General features: G+C 40.1%; 1 protein-coding gene across 1 annotated transcript in view; it reads right to left on the minus strand.

Moving 5' to 3' along the window:
• Nucleotides 1-19,250, minus strand: part of B3GLCT (beta 3-glucosyltransferase) — a 109,013-nt gene that overhangs the window by 45,680 nt on the left and 44,083 nt on the right. The window contains exons 5-7 of the mRNA XM_022574597.3: nucleotides 17,668-17,744; nucleotides 16,751-16,862; nucleotides 3,402-3,538 (exon numbers count right to left, since the gene is read on the minus strand). Of these exons, the coding sequence (XP_022430305.1) occupies nucleotides 3,402-3,538; nucleotides 16,751-16,862; nucleotides 17,668-17,744 (326 nt within the window). The remainder of the gene's footprint in view (nucleotides 1-3,401; nucleotides 3,539-16,750; nucleotides 16,863-17,667; nucleotides 17,745-19,250) is intronic.

Raw genomic sequence — 19,250 nt, forward strand, 5'->3', positions numbered from 1 at the left:
GTGGGAAGCACAGTCCCGTTCATCACACACGGCGAGCCCCCTGCGCCCCCCTCCTGCTCTGCACCCCAAACAGCGCCCACCGCCCGGGCCCAAACGAGCACTCGGTGAGCGATCTGAAGGGATGAGGGCAAATTGCAATACATTCCTCCATTTCAGGCTGAGTGAGGTAGAATGACATGCTTACCAAGACCACGGAACTGCCACAGGCTTTACGTTTATTACAGGGCTACAGACGGGACCCTCGTTTCAATGACGAACCTCCTAATAAATATTTTAACTACAAAGAAATAATGGTAATTTGAAAAGAAAAACTAGTAATCAGTTTCAAAAGTCCTCGCTGAGTTTTTAGCCTGGTTGAGCCACAGACATTTCTCTAAAAATTTATCTCTAATCGGAGGAAAGATGAAGGAGGACACAGGTTATAATTTACGTGTAGTCATGAAGCACCGGCCTCACGGTTGATAGGAATGTGGCTCGATGGCACACAGCTCGGAAAGAAGCCCCATGGAACCTCTGCTACATTCCTGCTCAGTACCTGCCCACCGGCTCAGGGGCAGGAGTGGGTGAGGACACTGCATAAAGAGACTGCATTCTCAGAACATTCCTGACATATATTAAGAGAAAACTCTGCCCTGGTGTGGAATCTTGTCCAACTCGAACTCTGCTTGGCTGGAGCCAGTTTTCATGAATAAACTCTTTTAAGGTAACTTGGGGATTTGGACTCATGCCAAGTGCCTTCAAAATCTGAGCCAACCACATTCAGACACCAAACACACACAAAAAAAGAAAAGTCATACCTGGGCTTATCGCCACGGACAAGGAACACAGAAGTGCGATCAGCATCCAATGGCACGTGACATCCACTGTCAGATGGCCACGCTGCCCACACCCGTTCTTAAGAGACAATAAACACCTCTGAACTGTTACCTTAAACATGCTCTCTACTCTTTCTGACTTTTTAAGTTTCTTTCGCATTCAATTCTTGTACATTTTTCTCTGAGGGAAACTAGAGAAAAATGTGACAGCCACTGATAGAATCTCTTTAAGAGGAAAGAATCTCTTTAAGATGAACACTGACTGACTGGAAACAAATCAGTATGTACACTGACATCTGTAAATGGCTACGTTTAGCAGCCTGTGGAATCTGCCAGAACCAGTGATGGTTACCTCAATATTACAAACGTCGCATGGATGAGTCAGCCTCATGGGACACCTGGGGCCTAACCCAGTCACCTTGCAAACAAGTCCCAGTTCTAAAAGTGTGCAGGGGAGCATTCACCCGACTTCCGACTTAAAAGGCCAGTCCTAGTGGTGGGAACTAGGTTTCATTTTTCTATACACCAAGCAAGCAAGGGCTATACCCAAGGGCTTTTCAAACGCTAATTTCAGGAACCAACAATGCCAAAAAAAACAAGGCCAGAAATCCCAACTACTTTGCGAAAATATTTCTTCATTAAATATTCAGTTCCTGGCAAAAGAGAATTTGACATTCAGCTTTCCTGTTTTTAGAAGGCACTAAGTTATGTCCCGATAACACAGTTCTAATGACACAACCAGCTAGACCGGAAACTTGCAACAAATATAGGGCTCCTTCAACTCCACACCAGGAAAACTCCCTACCTGACTCTTCTAGTCCCACGTGCGAGACAGTCAACAGAGCAAGATGTTGCAGGACATCTAGATAAGGTTTTCTGATGGAAAAACAACAGGGGAAACCAGTAACGGTGTTCTGTAGTAACACCTATTTGAAGAAACCATCTTACTGAAAATCAATGAGCGTTTCTCCAAAGATGCAAGTTTTTTTTTTTTTTTTTTTTTTTTTTTTTTTACTGATGCTATCATGAGGAGATCACGTAGCTAGAGCACTGGGAAATGTTGGGCAGTGTTAATTCAACACTCACTGATGCGGGATTGCTAGCCCCAAAAATATTTCCGGTGAAAAAGTCTAAGAAAGTGAGTGTCATGAAGTGTCTTTAAGTAACCAGTTTTTCTGGTGACTTGAGCAGAAGAAATACTTGAGTAACTATAAATCATTGCCCTACCTACAAAGTGAGCCGTAAGTCAAGGAAAGGAGACACAGTGAATCGACGCTCCCGTAGTGGGCACTGTTGGGTACCCACATGAACCAGAGCCTCTCCTTCCTTCCTCTAAGAGAATTCTGATTTTGATCAATTATTCAGGCCAAAAAAGGGGCTCCAGGGTCAGAGCTAGTTTGATCCCAACCGATGCACTGAAGTCCCGGCAGCTGTTAACGGTGCAGAGGATGGTATAGGCCTGAAGCTGTCCCAACTGACTTTAATTGGACAGGATCCACCTAGAGACTGGGGATAAGCACTTTCATTCCATGGTTAGAGGCTCTCTCCTGCTGTACATAAATAAGAAGTTCATAGCCCTTACTGCCTTGAAAGCACAAAGCAAACCAGATTTAGGGTGAAATGATGCTGTGCACTAAGCCGGAGAGACAGAGAGATCCAGCCTCCCCTCAATGACATTGCTGGACTCCTGCACCAAACAACCACCCACCTCCGCTTCCAATTCCAGCAACAATATTCCCTTCATCCACTCTGCATACTTTTCTGCTACTTGCATCTACACTGGGAAGGAGCGTGTTACATTGTAAGGAACTTTCAAATGTCAAGGGAGCAGTCCAGAAGTTTCAGCAACCACAAATGACAAAGTATCTACTACCTTATATTACTACAATGGGCTAAAAAGCTTTTCAGGACTCCAAACCCTAGAAACAGGACACTTACTGTAAGAAATAAGAGAAACATTTTCATCGTTGCAGATATAAAAACCACAACTGCACTATCAACTTTCCATTCTCTAAAGAACAAAAACTCACAATTAATCTGAACTACTTAGGTTAAGAGGACTGTCAACAGCCATGCTTTTCCTGAATTACAACTTATCTTCCCCTTTCACATCAAAAACTGCATTACTGTGATTCTCACACCAAGAGCTAGGTATGCCTCCTGCCCAGCCCACGTTTAAACGCGTCTACACATCCACGCACATGACCAGTCATCACCCCAATCCGAGGCGTGCTGCTGATTCATTTCTTTGCTGACAATCAGAGTCACGCCTAGAGCTCACAACAGTGGTCACACCTCCGGGTACAGAGTCCTGAGCACTCGTGGGCCCTCCCTCAGCCTCACAGTTGATCATTCGCCTCATTTTGCAGGTGAGTAAGAGGAAGGGCAGAGCGGCTGAGCGTGACTCTGAGGGGATGAGTAAGTGATGGAGCCTGTGTCTGGCTCCTGCCGCGGGTCTCCCTGCTGTGGGTTCACCCGCTGCCTCTGCTGAAAAGTTCACTCAGCTCCATTAACTGCAAGACTCGGCGAAATAAAAGTTGATTCATACACGAGACGCAACGAAAAGCAAGTCTCATAAATTCTTACTTGTTTACCAGTGGGATACTAAGGGCCCAGCCAGCAGCGAAGTCTGGGTATTTAAAAACTGTAGGATTTTCGGAAAAGGCATAATGGTGAATTATCGTAGATTCTTCGTCATGTAATGCTTTTCCTAAAAACCATTCCTGTTAAATAAAGATATAAAAATATTTTTAAAAAGCCATTTCATGCACGACCAAAAACAAATTGGTATCATTAGTTTTAGTCAAATATCCTGGGTGATAGAGAATAAGCACAGATTATATATTTCTAAAGAATTTCAACAAAAATATAATTATTACTCATGTGATAATGAATACAGCATAATCTTGGTCTATAAAGAAAGTAATTTAAGATCAGATCATCAGGATGAACAAAATGCTAGTCATCATTATACTATAAACACATAAAAGTGGTATTTTATAGAATATTCCTTATCAAAATACCATTAATGTGAAGAAAACAGTGTTCCTTTATGTCCCACTGAGGTTTGCAAAGAAGAATTTGAAAAATTCCTTCCAGAATCAGTGCCTATTTTATTCATTTATTCAGTCATTCAATTAACATTTATTATCATTTGTTATCAGTTAACATTTATCCCACGCCAGGTGGGAACAGAGCTTACACAATAGTGGGGAGACAGAAAGTAAGCAAGTAAATAAAGTAAGTTCAGATAGTGCTATGATGAAAATAAAAGAGTGACGGGTGACCCTGGAAAGAGAGAGAAACCTCTTAGGAAGTAACAGTTGAACGGAGATTAAATAACATCAAGGAACCAGCTAAGCACACATCTGGGGAAGAAGAGGTGAGGCAGTTAATACGAAGTCCCTGAGGTGGGAAAAGGCTTGATATATTCTAACAAAAAATGAGTGCAGTATGGCTGGAATATACTGGGTATGGGAAACATGGTATGAAAGAGAAGCAGGAGATAGACCAGGGTTCAGATGTCACAAAAGAACAGCCTGGATCAGACCGACTCTCCCACCAAGAACAAGTATAAAAGCTGGAGGAACTCTTAGAGCAAATGACTGAGGGCATCAAAAAACAACGAAGGCAAATAGGATGTGAGGGCTAACACCTGAGAGAGAAGGGGCGCCCACCCATGGGAGCCCCATATTCACCTCCTTGTACCCTCAAGGAATCTGTTGATTACCCGAGCAGAGGACAGCACACAACCAAGGGCAGCAGCTGGGGACTCGTGCAATCTGGCTGCACTGCAGAGACAGAGGCTGGAGCTGCAAGCTGCCGAGATGGTAGAGATTTAAGGGGATCCCAGAGGAGTGAGCCCCAAATTCTGCCTGCAATCTTCCCTCAACTCCTAGGCTGCACAAAAACCAAGGGAAAACACAAGAACCAAGTGGGAAACAGCAGTGAAGTGGCTAAAATCTGAGCAGAGACTTCAGCAGTAGTTCTGGGAGCCCAAGGCTGGAGGGCAGGGTCTGCCGGGGGAAAAGGGTCTAGAAGTAAGGGCAGTCTGTAGCTAGACCTACCCAGACAAGGTCTACAACCCAGAAGAATATTAAATGCACAAGACCAGACCAATAACAGAGAAAAATGAGAAACAGAGATTCGCAGATAAACCAGGTTTTGCAGTTTAAAAAATATATAATTAATATGAAAACAGACGAAAAGATGATGATTTTTACCAAAGAACTAGAATCTATAAACAAGAGTCAAATGGAAATCCTAAAACCGAATAATGCAATAACTCAAGTTAGGAATTCAAGAGAATATTAGACATAACAGAAGAGAGAATAGTGACCTGGAAGGTAAGTCAGTAAAAAATTTCCACATTTATGCACAAAAAAGAAAACAAAGAGGAACATGCAGAAAAGAGCTTAAGGGCAACACAGGACACAGTGCAAGGTCTAAAATACATGATGCTCAAACTAAGCGAAGTAAGTCAGAAAGAGAAAGACAAATACCATATGCTATCACTTGTATGTGGAATCTAAAGTATGGCACAAATGAACCTATCTACAAAACAGAAACAGACTCACAGACATAGAGAACAGACGTGTGGTTGCCAAGGGGGAGGCAGGGAGGGAGAGGGATGGACTGGGAATTTGGGGTTGGTAGATGCAAACTATTACATTTGGAATAGATAAACAACAAGGTCTTACTGTAGAGCACTGGAACTATATCCAATCTCCTGGCATACCATAATGGAAAAGAAAACTTAAAAAAAAGAATGTATGTATGTGTAAAACTGAGTCACTTTGCTGTACAGCAGAGATTGGTACAACATTGTAAATCAACTATACTTCAATAAAAAAATAAATTAAATACATGATGTTCAAAACCCAGAACAGGAAGAGACAGACAATGGAACTCAATCAACATTTGAAGAAACACAGGCTTAGAATCTTCTTAAAAACTGACACAAGTCATCAAGCCATAGATTCAAGAAGCTCTATAAACTCTAATCAAGAGACATATAAAGAAAACCACATAGGCAAATGCTGGTTGAAAAACCTAAGATAGAGAAAATCTTAAAAGTAATTTTGGGGGAGAGGTGTACACATTTCTTTCAAAGGAGCAAAAATAAGACATACAGTTAACTTTTCAACAAAAACAAGAGAAGTGAAAGAACAGAGCATCTTTACAGTGACAGAAAATTACTGCTGACCTGGAGTGCGACACCTCATGAAACTACCTTAGGTGCAGTGGGAAACCACAGGAGGGTTTTGAGCAGGTGAACGAGAAGATGTGAATTACAGAGATACTGGATTATTGGGATGGCAAGAACAGAAACCAGGAGGGCAGCTAGGATGCTTAAATCATGGTCCAGGAAAGAGATGACGGTAGCCTGGACCACAGTAATAGTATTCAACACAGCAGGAAGATAGATGAGAGGTGTATCCTGGAGGGAGACTCCACTAAATGTGCCAGCATGAGGTTGAGGGGAAAGAGGAATCAATCACCAGCCCCAGGTGTTTTCATATGAGCAACTCAATAGACAGTGATGCCATTTCTGAGATGCAGGAGACTGAAGATGGAAGAGGTTAAAAAGGGGCATGAAGAGTTCAGTTCTGAACAAGTTGAGTTTGAGGCTCCTGGAAGACAAGTAGGCGGCTGGACATAGGAGTAGGGAGCACATAACTCCCTCCCTTGGTTCCTTCATGCTTGGTTCAAATGTGACCTGATCTGTGAGATTTTTCCTGAACACCCTCTACGGAAAAGTAAGCCCATCCCAATCTATCCTTCATCCTTCTTATTTTGCTTTATTTTTCTCCATAACACTTATTACCATCTGACACATTGTTTCACATTTGCCTGTCTCCCCTGCAAAAGACTATCCCCTCCTTGTGACCAGGGATGTTGTCTATTTTGCTCACTGCTGTATCCCAGGATACCTAAATGTCCCAGATGCCCCTAGTTTTCTGTTAAATGATGCAGCAAGCCCGGGAGAGCTTTCAAAGGCAACTATGAAAGAAATGTCAGCAGATAATTTAAGTCAAGTACCCTAAGTTCTAAAAGTTTTGTATATTTTCTCTCTTACCCAACCATCACCCCCTCACTCCCTATCCCTTATCAGAAAATAAAAGCAGGAGGGATACAGTGCTGTCTTCCCAGGGCCCTCTTCTGCCCATGGCTGTGTTCCAAATACCTCTCAGAGTCTTAGTTTGGGTCAATTCAGCAACAAGTCATAAATGAACATACGTGAAAGCCAGTAACACAACTGTGTGTCTAGGTCCATATTTCCGCCCGAGGATTTCTTCCTGACATTTTATGGATATATTAAGTCACCACTGGGCAAGAGAAGTGATTATAAGGCAAATAGCCTTGGCTTGAGATAAAATATTCAACATCTTTTTAAAAAATCAAACTACTAAACATTAACCAATATGAAAATCATCACATTTAACACACCATGTAAATATAGCTTGTTTAAAGAAAATAAACACTTCAGTATATTTTAGCACCTTTCTCAATAATCTTTCACTATTATAATCTCCTGTTCCAAACATAAATTTATGCAGAACATGTTTTTATGTTTCAACAACTAATAGCAGTGTTCAGCTATTATCTAGTATATAAGATTGTTTTTCAATATTTTGGGGGGGGTTATACTGTCAACTACTCTAAGGGAGAAATTAATACAGATTCTGTGAAGAGACACCGCCCACCTTTCTTAATAATTTTCTTAATGCCTTCTTAATAAAGACAATTACAATCAAGGCAGACGGTAAAAGAATAACTCAGCGTTCTATTAGTGTGTTAGAATTACTCTTTGCCAGCACTGTCTCACCTCTATTAAAAGTTAAAAATTAAAGACATTTCAGCAAATATACACATGTTAAAAGCATACTGTGGGGAAAAAACAAAGACTTCAATAAGATATAGAAATGTACAGAAATCACCTAGAAAGGCAATTTAACAAAGATTAATTACTTTAATAAAGATTAAAGTTTTTCATTTAAAATATTGTGTAACAGCATAAATTTGCATTAGTAAGAATGACAAAATTGAAGGGAAAAAATGTCAGAATCCAACAAAGTAACCGATACTCTAACACATTATTATGAGTTTAATGTCATTTATCTCTGTCAGTATCAAAGCCAGGTTTGTCTTATACGTTTTTCCTAAAATTTCACATGGTGGGGGAAAAAACCACACTGGTTTGAGCTAACTTCAACATTATGTAATTTTTATTCCCAAATGCTAGTTTCAAAAGAAGCAAAGCATCCTAGATTTTTTTTTCACGTGGTACTGCTCACAAAAGAAGAAGAAAGCATCTCATTTTACCTCTGGCTCTGTACTTGCTTTTCATGAACTTGCTTTGAACTTATTTATCATTCCAATTTTCATTAAAAAGTACCATGAGTCACCATCTTCTGTACAGAATTAGAGCTATGGATAATGGAAAAAATAATCTCCAGGTGAAACGAACACTAGGAGGAGATTAAAACTCCTACATCCTAAAAAAGATCTGGGAGTTTTTCTCAAGTCAAAGGCAAACATAAAAGCCTAACAAATGTTTTACATAAAACACGGCACCGAGTACACAGCTGCTGCTCAGCCGTCATCTGAAAAGACTAGATGAGACACGTTCATAATTCTTTTCTCCTTTGAAGGAATTATTCTTTTAACCTAACAACCTTCTCATTCAATTATATCTGTACTTTCCCAGAAATCAAATGCATGAAGAGAAATCAGAATGGGTCCTTCCAGCATTTAAAAAACATCAAGACCAGTGGTTTTATTATAGTGACAAACTTTCCAGCGTTTGAGAAATCAACCTAATGATCACTGTTGCCCAACTCTGTGTGTCCCCATCAACAAACCAAGTGGGCACCCAGAAGCCACGGCTCCTTTTCCACATCCTCCTTAAATCTGACTCACTTCTGGAGTGGGTGTCAGAACAGGGGTGGGGCAGGTGTCCAGTGATCCCAGAAAGGACCCAGTTCTGCTTATTCCATGTTTAAAGAATTCTGTTAAGTTGATCAGGGTGCAGCCTGGGCTGCTCGAAGAGAACTGAACGGCCTGATTTCCTCTCCACAAAACTCCAGGGCTGCCTCTAAACCTCCAGAGACATTGAATGTAGCCCAGCAGGACAGCTGACTTACAGACTTATTCAGTCGTATGCAAATATCTATTGACCACCTACTAAGTGTTAAACACTGTGCTCAGTGCTCAGACAGAACTTAAAGGTAAACAAGATCCAGCTGCAACATCATATCTGCACAAGGTAAAAATGTTAAAATATGAAAGTAGCGGTGAACTTCTCACCCAAGATGCATACTGTCTCACCCCCAGACCTTCTCAAATATTGTTCCCTCTGCTTAGAGCACTCTCTCCTATTAACTCGTACTCACCCCATGGGCTCAGATTAAATGTCACTTCCTGTTATGACCTTCCCAGATTCGGTCTGATACCCTGCTGTGTGCTTCTAACAGCGCCCAATGTTTCCCTTAAACCTCTCCCTCTTAATAGTAATTGCTTTTTTTTCCCTTAACATCTTTATTGGAATATAATTGCTTTACAATGGTGTGTTAGTTTCTGCTTTATAACAAAGTGAATCAGTTATACATATACATATGTTCCCATATCTCTTCCCTCTTGCATCTCCCTCCCTCCCACCCTCCCTATCCCACCCCTCTAGGTGGTCACAAAGCACCAGGCTGATCTCCCTGTGCTATGCGACTGCTTCCCACTAGCTACCTATATTACATTTGGTAGTGTATATATGTCCATGCCACTCTCTCACTTTACCACAGCTTACCCTTCCCCCTCCCCATATCCTCAAGTCCATTCTCTAGTAGGTCTGCGTCTTTATTCCCGTCTTGCCCCTAGGTTCTTCATGACCTTTTTTTTTTTTCCTTAGATTCCATATATATGTGTTAGCATACGGTATTTGTTTTTCTCTTTCTGACTTACTTCACTCTGTAGGACAGACTCTAGGTCCATCCAACTCACTACAAATAACTCAATTTTGTTTCTTTTTATGGCTGAGTAATATTCCATTGTATATATGTGCCACATCTCCTTTATCCATTCATCCGATGATGGACACTTATGTTGCTTCCACGTCCTGGCTATTGTAAATAGAGCTGCAATGAACATTTTGGTACATGACTCTTTTTGAATTACAGTTTTCTCAGGGTATATGCCCAGGAGTGGGATTGCTGGGTCGTATGGTAGTTCTATTTGTAGTTTTTTAAGGAACCTCCATACTGTTCTCCATAGTGGCTGTATCAATATACATTCCCAGCAGCAGTGCAAGAGGGTTCACTCTTCTCCACACCTTCTCCAGCATTTATTTCTAGATTTTTTGATGATGGCTATTCTGACAGGTGTGAGATGATATCTCATTGTAGTTCTGATTTGCATTTCTCTAATGATTAATGATGTTGAGCATTCTGTCATGTGCTTGTTGGCAATCTGTATATCTTCTTTGGAGAAATGTCTATTGAGCTCTTCTGCCCATTTTTGAATTGGGTTGGTTGTTTTTTGGTTATTGAGCTGCATGAGCTGCTTGTAAATTTTGGAGATCAATCCTTTGTCAGTTGCTTCATTTGCAAATATTTTCTCCCATTCTGAGGGTTGTCTTTTGGTCTTGTTTATGGTTTCCTTTGCTGTGCAAAAGCTTTGAAGTTTCATTAGGTCCCATTTGTTTATTCTTGTTTTTATTTCCATTTCTCTAGGAGGTGGGTCAAAAAGGATCTTGCTGTGATTTATGTCATAGAGTGTCTGCCTATGTTTTCCTCTAAAAGTTTGATAGTTTCTGGCCTTACATTTAGGTCTTTAATCCATTTTGAGCTCACTTTTGTGTATGATGTTAGGGAGTGTTCTAATCTCATACTTTTACATGTACCTGTCCAGTTTTCCCAGCACCACTTATTGAAGAGGCTGTCTTTTCTCCACTGTATATTGTTGCCTCCTTTATCAAAGATAAGGTGACCATATGTGCGTGGCTTTATCTCTGGGCTTTCTATCCTGTTCCATCGATCTATATTTCTGTTTTTGTGCCAGTACCATACTGTCTTGATTACTATAGCATTGTAGTATAGTCTGAAGTCAAGCAGCCTGATTCCTCCAGCTCCATTTTTCGTTCTCAAGGTTGCTATGGCTATTCGGGGTCTTTTGTGTTTCCATAAAATTTGTGAAATCTTTTGTTCTACTTCTGTGAAAAATGCCAGTGGTAGTTTGATAGGGATTGCATTGAATCTGTAGATTGCTTTGGGTAGTAGAGTCATTTTCACAATGTTGATTCTTCCAATCCAAGAACATGGTATATCTCTCCAACTATTTGTATAATCTTTAATTTCTTTCATCAGTGTCTTACAGTTTTCTGAGTACAGGTCTTTTGTCTACTTAGGTAGGTTTATTCCTAGGTATTTTATTCTTGTTGGAACGGTAAATGGGAGTGTTTCCTTAATTTCACTGTCAGATTTTTCGTCATTAATGTATAGGAATGCCAGAGATTTCTGTGCATTACTTCTGTATCCTGCTACTTTACCAAATTCATTGATTAGCTCTAGCACTTTTCTGGTAGCATCTTTAGGATTCTCTATGTATAGTATCATGTCATCTGCAAACAATGACAGCTTTACTTCTTCTTTTCCAATTTGGATTCCTTTTATTTCTTTTTCTTCTCTGATTGCTGTGGCTAAAACTTCCAAAACTACGTTGAATAATTGTGGTGAGAGTGGGCAACCTTGTCTTCTTCCTGATCTTACTGGAAATGGTTTCAGTTTTTCACCATTGAGGACGACGTTGGCTGTCGGTTTGTCATATATGGCCTTTATTATGTTGAGGAAAGTTCCCTCTATGCCTACTTTCTGCAGGGTTTTATCATAAATGAGGGTTGAATTTTGTTGAAAGCTTTTTCTGCATCTATTGTGATGATCATGTGGTTTTTCTCCTTCAATTTGTTAATATGGTGTATCACATTGATTGATTTGCATATATTGAAAAATCCTTGCATTCCTGGAATAAACCCCACTTGATCATGGTGTATGATCCTTTTAATGTGCTGTTGGATTCTGTTTGCTAGTATTTTGTTGAGGATTTCTGCATCTATGTTCATCAGTGATATTGGTCTGTAGTTTTCTTTCTTTGTGACATCTCTGTCTGGTTTTGGTTTCAGGGTGATGGTGGCCTCGCAGAATGAATTTGGGAGTGTTCCTCCTTCTGCTATAGTTTGGAAGAGTTTGAGAAGGATAGGTGTCAGCTCTTCTCTAAATGTTTGATATAATTTGCCTGTGAAGCCATCTGGTCCTGGGCTTTTGTTTATTGGAAGATTTTTAATCACAGTTTCAATTTCAGTGCTTGTGACTGATCTGTTCATAATTTCTTTTTCTTCCCGGTTCAGTCTTGGCATGTTGTGCATTTCTAAGAATTTGTCCATTTCTTCCAGGTTGTCCATTTTATTGGCATAGAGTTGCTTGCAGTAATCTCTCATGATCTTTGTATTTCTGCAGTGTCAGTTGTTACTTCTCCTTTTTCATTTCGAATTCTATTGATTTGAGTCTTCTCCCTTTTTCTGTTGATTAGTCTGCCTAATGGTTTATCAATTTTGTTTATCTTCTCAAAGAATCAGCTTTTAATTTTATTGATCTTTGCTATCATTTCCTTCATTTCTTTTTCATTTATTTCTGATCTGATCTTTATGATTTCTTTCCTTCTGCTAACTTTGGGGATTTTTTGTTCTTCTCTAATTGCTTTAGGTGCAAGGTTAGGTCGTTTACTTGTGATGTTTCCTGTTTCTTAAGGTAGGACTGTATTGCTATAAACTTCCCTCTTAGAACTGCTTTTGCTGCATCCCATAGATTTTGGGTCATCGTGTCTCCATTGTCATTTGTTTCTAGGTATTTTTTTATTTCTTCTTTGATTTCTTCAGTGGTCACTTCGCTATTAAGTCGTGTATTGTTTAGCCTCCATGTGTTTGTATTTTTTACAGACCTTTTCCTGTAATTGATATCTAGTCTCACAGCATTGTGGTTGGAAAAGATACTTGATACGATTTCAGTTTTCTTAAATTTACCAAAGCTTGATTTGTGACTCAAGATGTGATCTATCCTGGAGAATGTTCCATGAGCACTTGAGAAAAATGTGTATTCTGTTGTTTTTGGATGGAATGTCCTATAAATATCAATTAAGTTCATCTTGTTTAATGTATCATTCAAAGCTTGTGTTTCCTTATTTATTTTCATTTTGGATGATATGTCTTTTGGTGAAAGTGTGCTGTTAACGTCCCCTACTATTATTGTTACTGTCAATTTCCCCTTTTATGGCTGTTAGTACTTGCCTTATGTATTGAGGTGATCCTATGTTGGGTGCATAAATATTTACAATTGTTATATCTTCTTCTTGGATTGATCCCTCGATCATTATGTAGTGTCCTTCTTTGTCTCTTGTAATAGTCTTTATTTTAAAGTCTATTTTGTCTGATGTAAGAATTGCTACTCCAGCTTTCTTTTGATTTCCATTTGCACGGAATATCTTTTTCCATCCCCTCACTTTCAGTCTGTATGCGTCCCTAGGTGTGAAGTGGGTCTCTTGTAGACAGCATATAGATGGGTCTTCTTTTTGTATCCATTCAGCCAGTCTGTGTCTTTTGGTGGGAGCATTTAATCCATTTACATTTAAGGTAATTATCAATATGTATGTTCCTATTCCCATTTTCTTAATTGTTTTGGGTTCGTTATTGTAGGTCTTTTCCTTCTCTTGTGTTTCTTGCCTACAGAAGTTCCTTTAGCATTTGTTGTAAAGCTCGTTTGGTGGTGCTGAACTCTCTCAGCTTTCCCTTGTCTTTAAAGGTTTTAATTTCTCCATCAAATCTGAATGCGATGCTTGCTGGGTAGAGTAATCTTGGTTGTAGGTTTTTCTCCTTCATCACTTTAAATATGTCCTGCCACTCCCTTCTGGCTTGCAGAGTTTCTGCTGAAAGAGCAGCTGTTAACCTTATGGGGATTCCCTTGTGTGTTATTTGTTGTTTTTCCCTTGCTGCTTTTAATATGTTTTCTTTGTATTTAATTTTTTTTTTTTTTTTTTTTGTGGTACATGGGCCTCTCACTGTTGTGGCCTCTCCCGTTGCAGAGCACAGGCTCCCGACGCGCAGGCTCAGCGGCCATGGCTCACAGGCCCAGCCGCTCCGCGGCATATGTGGGATCTTTCCAGACCGGGACACGAACCCGTGTCCCCTGCATCAGCAGGCGGACTCTCAACCACTGCGCCACTAGGGAAGCCCCTGTATTTAATTCTTGATAGTGTGATTAATATGTGTCTTCATGTGTTTTTCCTTGGATTTATCCTGTATGAGACTCTCTGTGCTATCTGGAGTTGATTAACTATTTCTTTTCCCATATTAGGGAAGTTTTCAACTATAATCTCTTCAAATATTTTCTCAGTCCCTTTCTTTTTCTCTTCTTCTTCTGGGACCCCTATAATTCGAATGTTGGTGCATTTAATGTTGTCTCAGAGGTCTCTGAGACTGTCCTCAGTTCTTTTCATTCTTTTTTCTTTATTCTGCTCTGCAGTAGTTATTTCCACTATTTTATCTTCCAGGTCACTTATCCGTTCTTCTGCCTCAGTTATTCTGCTATTGATCCCTTCTAGAGTATTTTTAATTTCATTTATTGTGCTGTTCATCGTTGCTTGTTTCCTCTTTAGTTCTTCTAGGTCCTTGTTAAATGTTTCTTGCATTTTCTCTATTCTATTTCCAAGATTTTGTATCATCTTTACTATCATTATTCTGAATTCTTTTTCAGGTAGACTGACTATTTCCTCTTCATTTGTTAGGTCTGGTGGGTTTTTATCTTGCTTCTTCATCTGCTGTGTGTTTTTCTGTCTTCTCATTTTGCTTATCTTACTGTGTTTGGGGTCTCCTTTTTGCAGGCTGCAGGTTCGTAGTTCCTGTTGTTTTGGGTGTCTGTCCCCAGTGGCTAAGGCTGGTTCAGTGGGTTGTGTAGGCTTCCTGGTGGAGGGGACTAGTGCCTGTGTTCTGGTGGATGAGGCTGGATCTTGTCTTTCTGGTGGGCAGGTCCACGTCTGGTGGTGTGTTTTGGGGTGTCTGTGGCCTTATTATGATTTTAGGCAGCCTCTCTGCTAACGGGTGGGGTTGTGTTCCTGTCTTGCTAGTTGTTTGGCATAGGGTGTGCAGCACTGTAGCTTGCTGGTCGTTGAGTGAAGCTGAGTCTTGGTGCTGAGATGGAGATCTCTGGGAGATTTTCACCATTTGATATTACCTGGAGCTGGGAGGTCTCTTGTGGACCAGTGTCCTGAGCTTGGCTCTCCCACCTCAGAGGTACAGCCGTGACGCCTGGCTGGAGCACCAAGAGCTTTTCATCCACACGGCTCAAAATAAAAGGGAGAAAAAGAGGAAGGAAAGAAGGGAGGAAGGGAGGGAGGGAGGGAGAGGATAAAATAAAATAAAATAAGATAAAATAAAATAAAGTTATTAAAATAAAATATATTAAGAAAAAAAAATTTTTTTAAGTGAAAAAAAACGGACAGAACCCTAGGACAAATGGTAAAAGCAAAGCCATATAGACAAAATCTCACACAGAAGCATACAAATACACACTGACAAAAAGAGGAAAAGGGGAAAAAATAATAAATCTTGCTCTCAAAGTCCACCTCCTCAATTTGGGATGATTCATTGTCTATTCAGGTATTCCACAGATGCAGGGTACATCAAGTTGACTGTGGAGCTTTAATCCGCTGCTCCTGAGGCTACTGGGAGAGATTTCCCTTTCTCTTCTTTGTTCTCACAGCTCCTGGGGTTCAACTTTGGATTTGGCCCCGCCTCTGCGTGTAGGTCGCTGAGAGCGTCTGTTCTTCGCTCAGACAGGACGGGGTTAAAGGAGCGGCTGATTCGGGGGCTCTGGCTCACTCAGGCCGGGGGGAGGGAGGGGCACGGGTGTGGGGCGGGCCTGCGGCAGCAGAGGCCAGCATGACATTGCACCAGCCTGAGGTGCGCCGTGCATTCTTCCGGGGAAGTTGTCCCTGGATCCCAGGACCCTGGCAGTGGCGGGCTGCACAGGCTCCCCGGAAGGGAGGTGTGGAGAGTGACCTGTGCTCGCACACAGGCTTCTTGGTGGCTGCAGCAGCCTTAGCGTCTCATGCCCGTCTCTGGGGTCCGCGCTGATAGCCGCGGCTCGCGCCCATCTCTGGAGCTCCTTTAAGCAGCGCTCTTAATCCCCTCTCCTCACGCACCAGGAAACAAAGAGGGAAGAAAAACTCTCTTGCCTCTTCGGCAGTTCCAGACTTTTTCCGGGACTTCCTCCCGGCTAGGCTAGCCGTGGTGCACTAACCGCTTCAGGCTGTGTTCAGGCAGCCAACCCCAGTCGTCTCCCTCGGTTCTTAATGGTCCCTCCTCTCCCTGCTACTCTGTACCATCCAGGCAGTCAGGACCCCTGTCTGTCTAGCCTCTGCTATCATAGTGCTTGATACACAGTTGGTACTCAAAAAATATTTCTTGTCTAAAATAATGTGGTCATTGTTGATGAAGAGAAATAACCAATTTAAATTTATTTCTTAACTCTAGGTTATATCAATAGTTTTTTAATTCTTCAAAATTGATAACCCATATACTTTTTTCATTTAAAAATGGCTCATTTTAAGTTCCATCCTTCTGAAAGCTCCAAACGTCAAAGAGAAGTATTTAACATTGCTTCCAGATATTCAACTGTTATTTCATTCTTCTTTTTTTAAGTGAAAGCAGGTTTTTTTTGAGATACACATTGCATAGACAGAATGTGCTCCGTTTCACAAGGCAAGAGCAGCCTATTTCATTCTTCTTAATCTTAAATTAAGTGTTTTTATTAGACTGAAAAACCTCTTAATCAAAATTAAACTTCTTTTAAGCATTTTCTGCAAAATAAAAATACTCGTATTGAAATTGTATTTACCTTTGATGGGTCATATCTTCTGAGTGCTTGTAAGAGTTGTGGAATTTGTATTCTTGTCTCTTCTTCACAGAAGAAAATCCATGATGAATTTCTACTATATGTTACAGAAAAGCTGACAAAAACAAATAGGTTATAGTAATCACCTTTATAAAGTGAGTTTATAATAAGGTTTAAAACTGATCAACAGGAAATGGATGAAGGACATACAAAATGGCAAGAAATCTGGATTTTTTTCCCATAATATTTTTCTTCCGTGTATAGTTTAAGCGTAGAGGAAAGCCAGATACTATTGGTTTATGAAACAGCTAGACTTCTTAAAGTTAATTCTTTCTATGACAAACCCCAATTCAGAAGAGACATAATTCTCAAATAAAATATCAAATATATTGACATTATATCTTTTAAGAAAGAAACATATTTAAAAATAAAAGCTATTCATGATTAAGAATCAATCATCAATGCTTAAACTGTATGAATAATGCAGTTTGACTATAAACACATCTAATTTCTCTAATAGTAAGTTAAAGTAGTTCTAAAGACACATGGTACACTAGATATAAAAACAGGAGACTCAGAGAACTGAATCATTTTTGTAAAAAATCCAAGAAATACCTAATTTGAAGTAGTACTTATGATGTATAGCTCGGGAAGAATTGTTTTAGATACGAGACAAACAGTAAGGAGCTGGGGAATTACGGTCACTGTAGATTAATTCAAATAAAACCCACTGCCTAGTGAAACAGGAAAAAAAAAAAGAGTCAATCATCAAGAAATCCGATTACAGTAGTGGTCATGGAGTCCAAATGGACTTTACTTCCTGACTCTGAGGAAAAAACACCCTCTGAGTAAGAAAACTAGGGAGCCTACGAGCGTCAGGTAGAGATGCCAATAATGAGCACGTGTCACGTGAAACGTACTGCGGTAACAACGGAAGTATGGTCCACGCGCCTTCCTGCTGAGCCAGCTGGTGAAGGAGGAGGACTCTGGGGACTTCCTGAAGAAACAATCGTCAAAGCAGAGAAACAAATAAAAAACACAATATGACCGCAGCAATTTCTTCAAAAGACTCAAATTTAAAACCAGGTATTTTTAAAGATCTGACGCTTTGCTCTTCCTACTCGTCTCTTTTCTCTTCCCTTTGGAGCTACTAGAAGTGAAGGATTTTCGCTGAAGCCACACAGCCTCCTCAGCCCCCAGGCTCCGCATGGCTCAGAGGCCCTCCAGGAAGGGTCTCCAGTGACACCCGGAGCAGACCTGGAATTTGCAGGCGTGCAAAGGCGACTGGAAGGCAAGAGCCCAGGGGAAGTCAGGGCAAACTCAGAGGCATAAAGACAGCTTTCTCTGTGTACACAACAGAGGAAAGCACGTGGAAAATAAAACACTTCGGGCTAAACAAGAGGATATAATAGCCAATTTACCTCAAGTGAAGAAAAAATTTTAGAGTGCCCTAAAAACACTAAAACACCATCATAATGAAGAGCTTTTGGTCTAAACACTAGAAATAGAATCCTCAAGTATTCAGGCAACAACAGTAATAGCGTAATGATGGGATATCAAAATTTATAAACTTAGGAGGAACTAAGATCCAGAAATAGACACAACTACGGTTACATATACATACCTGCTCTACTATAGAGAGAGAGAGAGAGTCATATCTTTAAAGCTATCAATGTGAGCTTTGAAGTTAAGCACTATTTAATCTACTTCAAGTTGAGACAAGTCAAATCCCAGACACCTAATATGCCTGGACGCCCCCCAACAAACTGTATGATATTCTGTGTTCTGTAGTGCCTACAGCCCCGGTAATTGTTACAAAAGACTTTAAGAATACATGCTTAACTATATGAAATATTACCACACTAAAGTAGACGCCACACCATTCTTTAAGTTCACATAAGTTTATTATTTAAGAAGAAAAGAATGGCTTCCAATATAAATCTTCGGGAAATCAAATAAGCCTCACTTCTTCATCTCATGCAGTATTTTTTCTAACTGCCGTGGACAAATATGAAACGTAAAAACAGTAATCAAAGGTTAAATCACACTAACAATACGGCACGTCAGAAAGAAAAAGCAAACTCCTAAAGGTTGTATTAGCAGCACCCCAATGTAATCTGGGCTTTCCTACTGTTGATTCTGAATAATGAAGTGATTTTCATTGTCTTTTCAAAAACTGCTATATGTATGTGTATATATATACACATATATTAGCTATATGCTGTATACATGTATATGCCATACACATACATATATATGCCTATCTATACATATACATGCATATATAGCTATATGCTTATACATACATATGACATACATATATACACATACATGTATATCACACACATACATATTCATGAGAATTACATAAGAGCAAAAATCATGTGTGAAGAAAACTAGTAACATTAATATTTGCATAAAACTTTCAAATAATTATGGGAGCGTGCTAATATGAACGAGCTAGAAAAGAAACACAGCAAACACTAAAAGAAGTCTTACAAGA

This window comes from Delphinapterus leucas, chromosome 18 (genome assembly GCF_059928025.1).
Source record: "Delphinapterus leucas isolate spDelLeu-1000000601 "Yukka" chromosome 18, BTC_Dleu_Yukka2, whole genome shotgun sequence".
Lineage (NCBI taxonomy): Eukaryota > Metazoa > Chordata > Mammalia > Artiodactyla > Monodontidae > Delphinapterus > Delphinapterus leucas.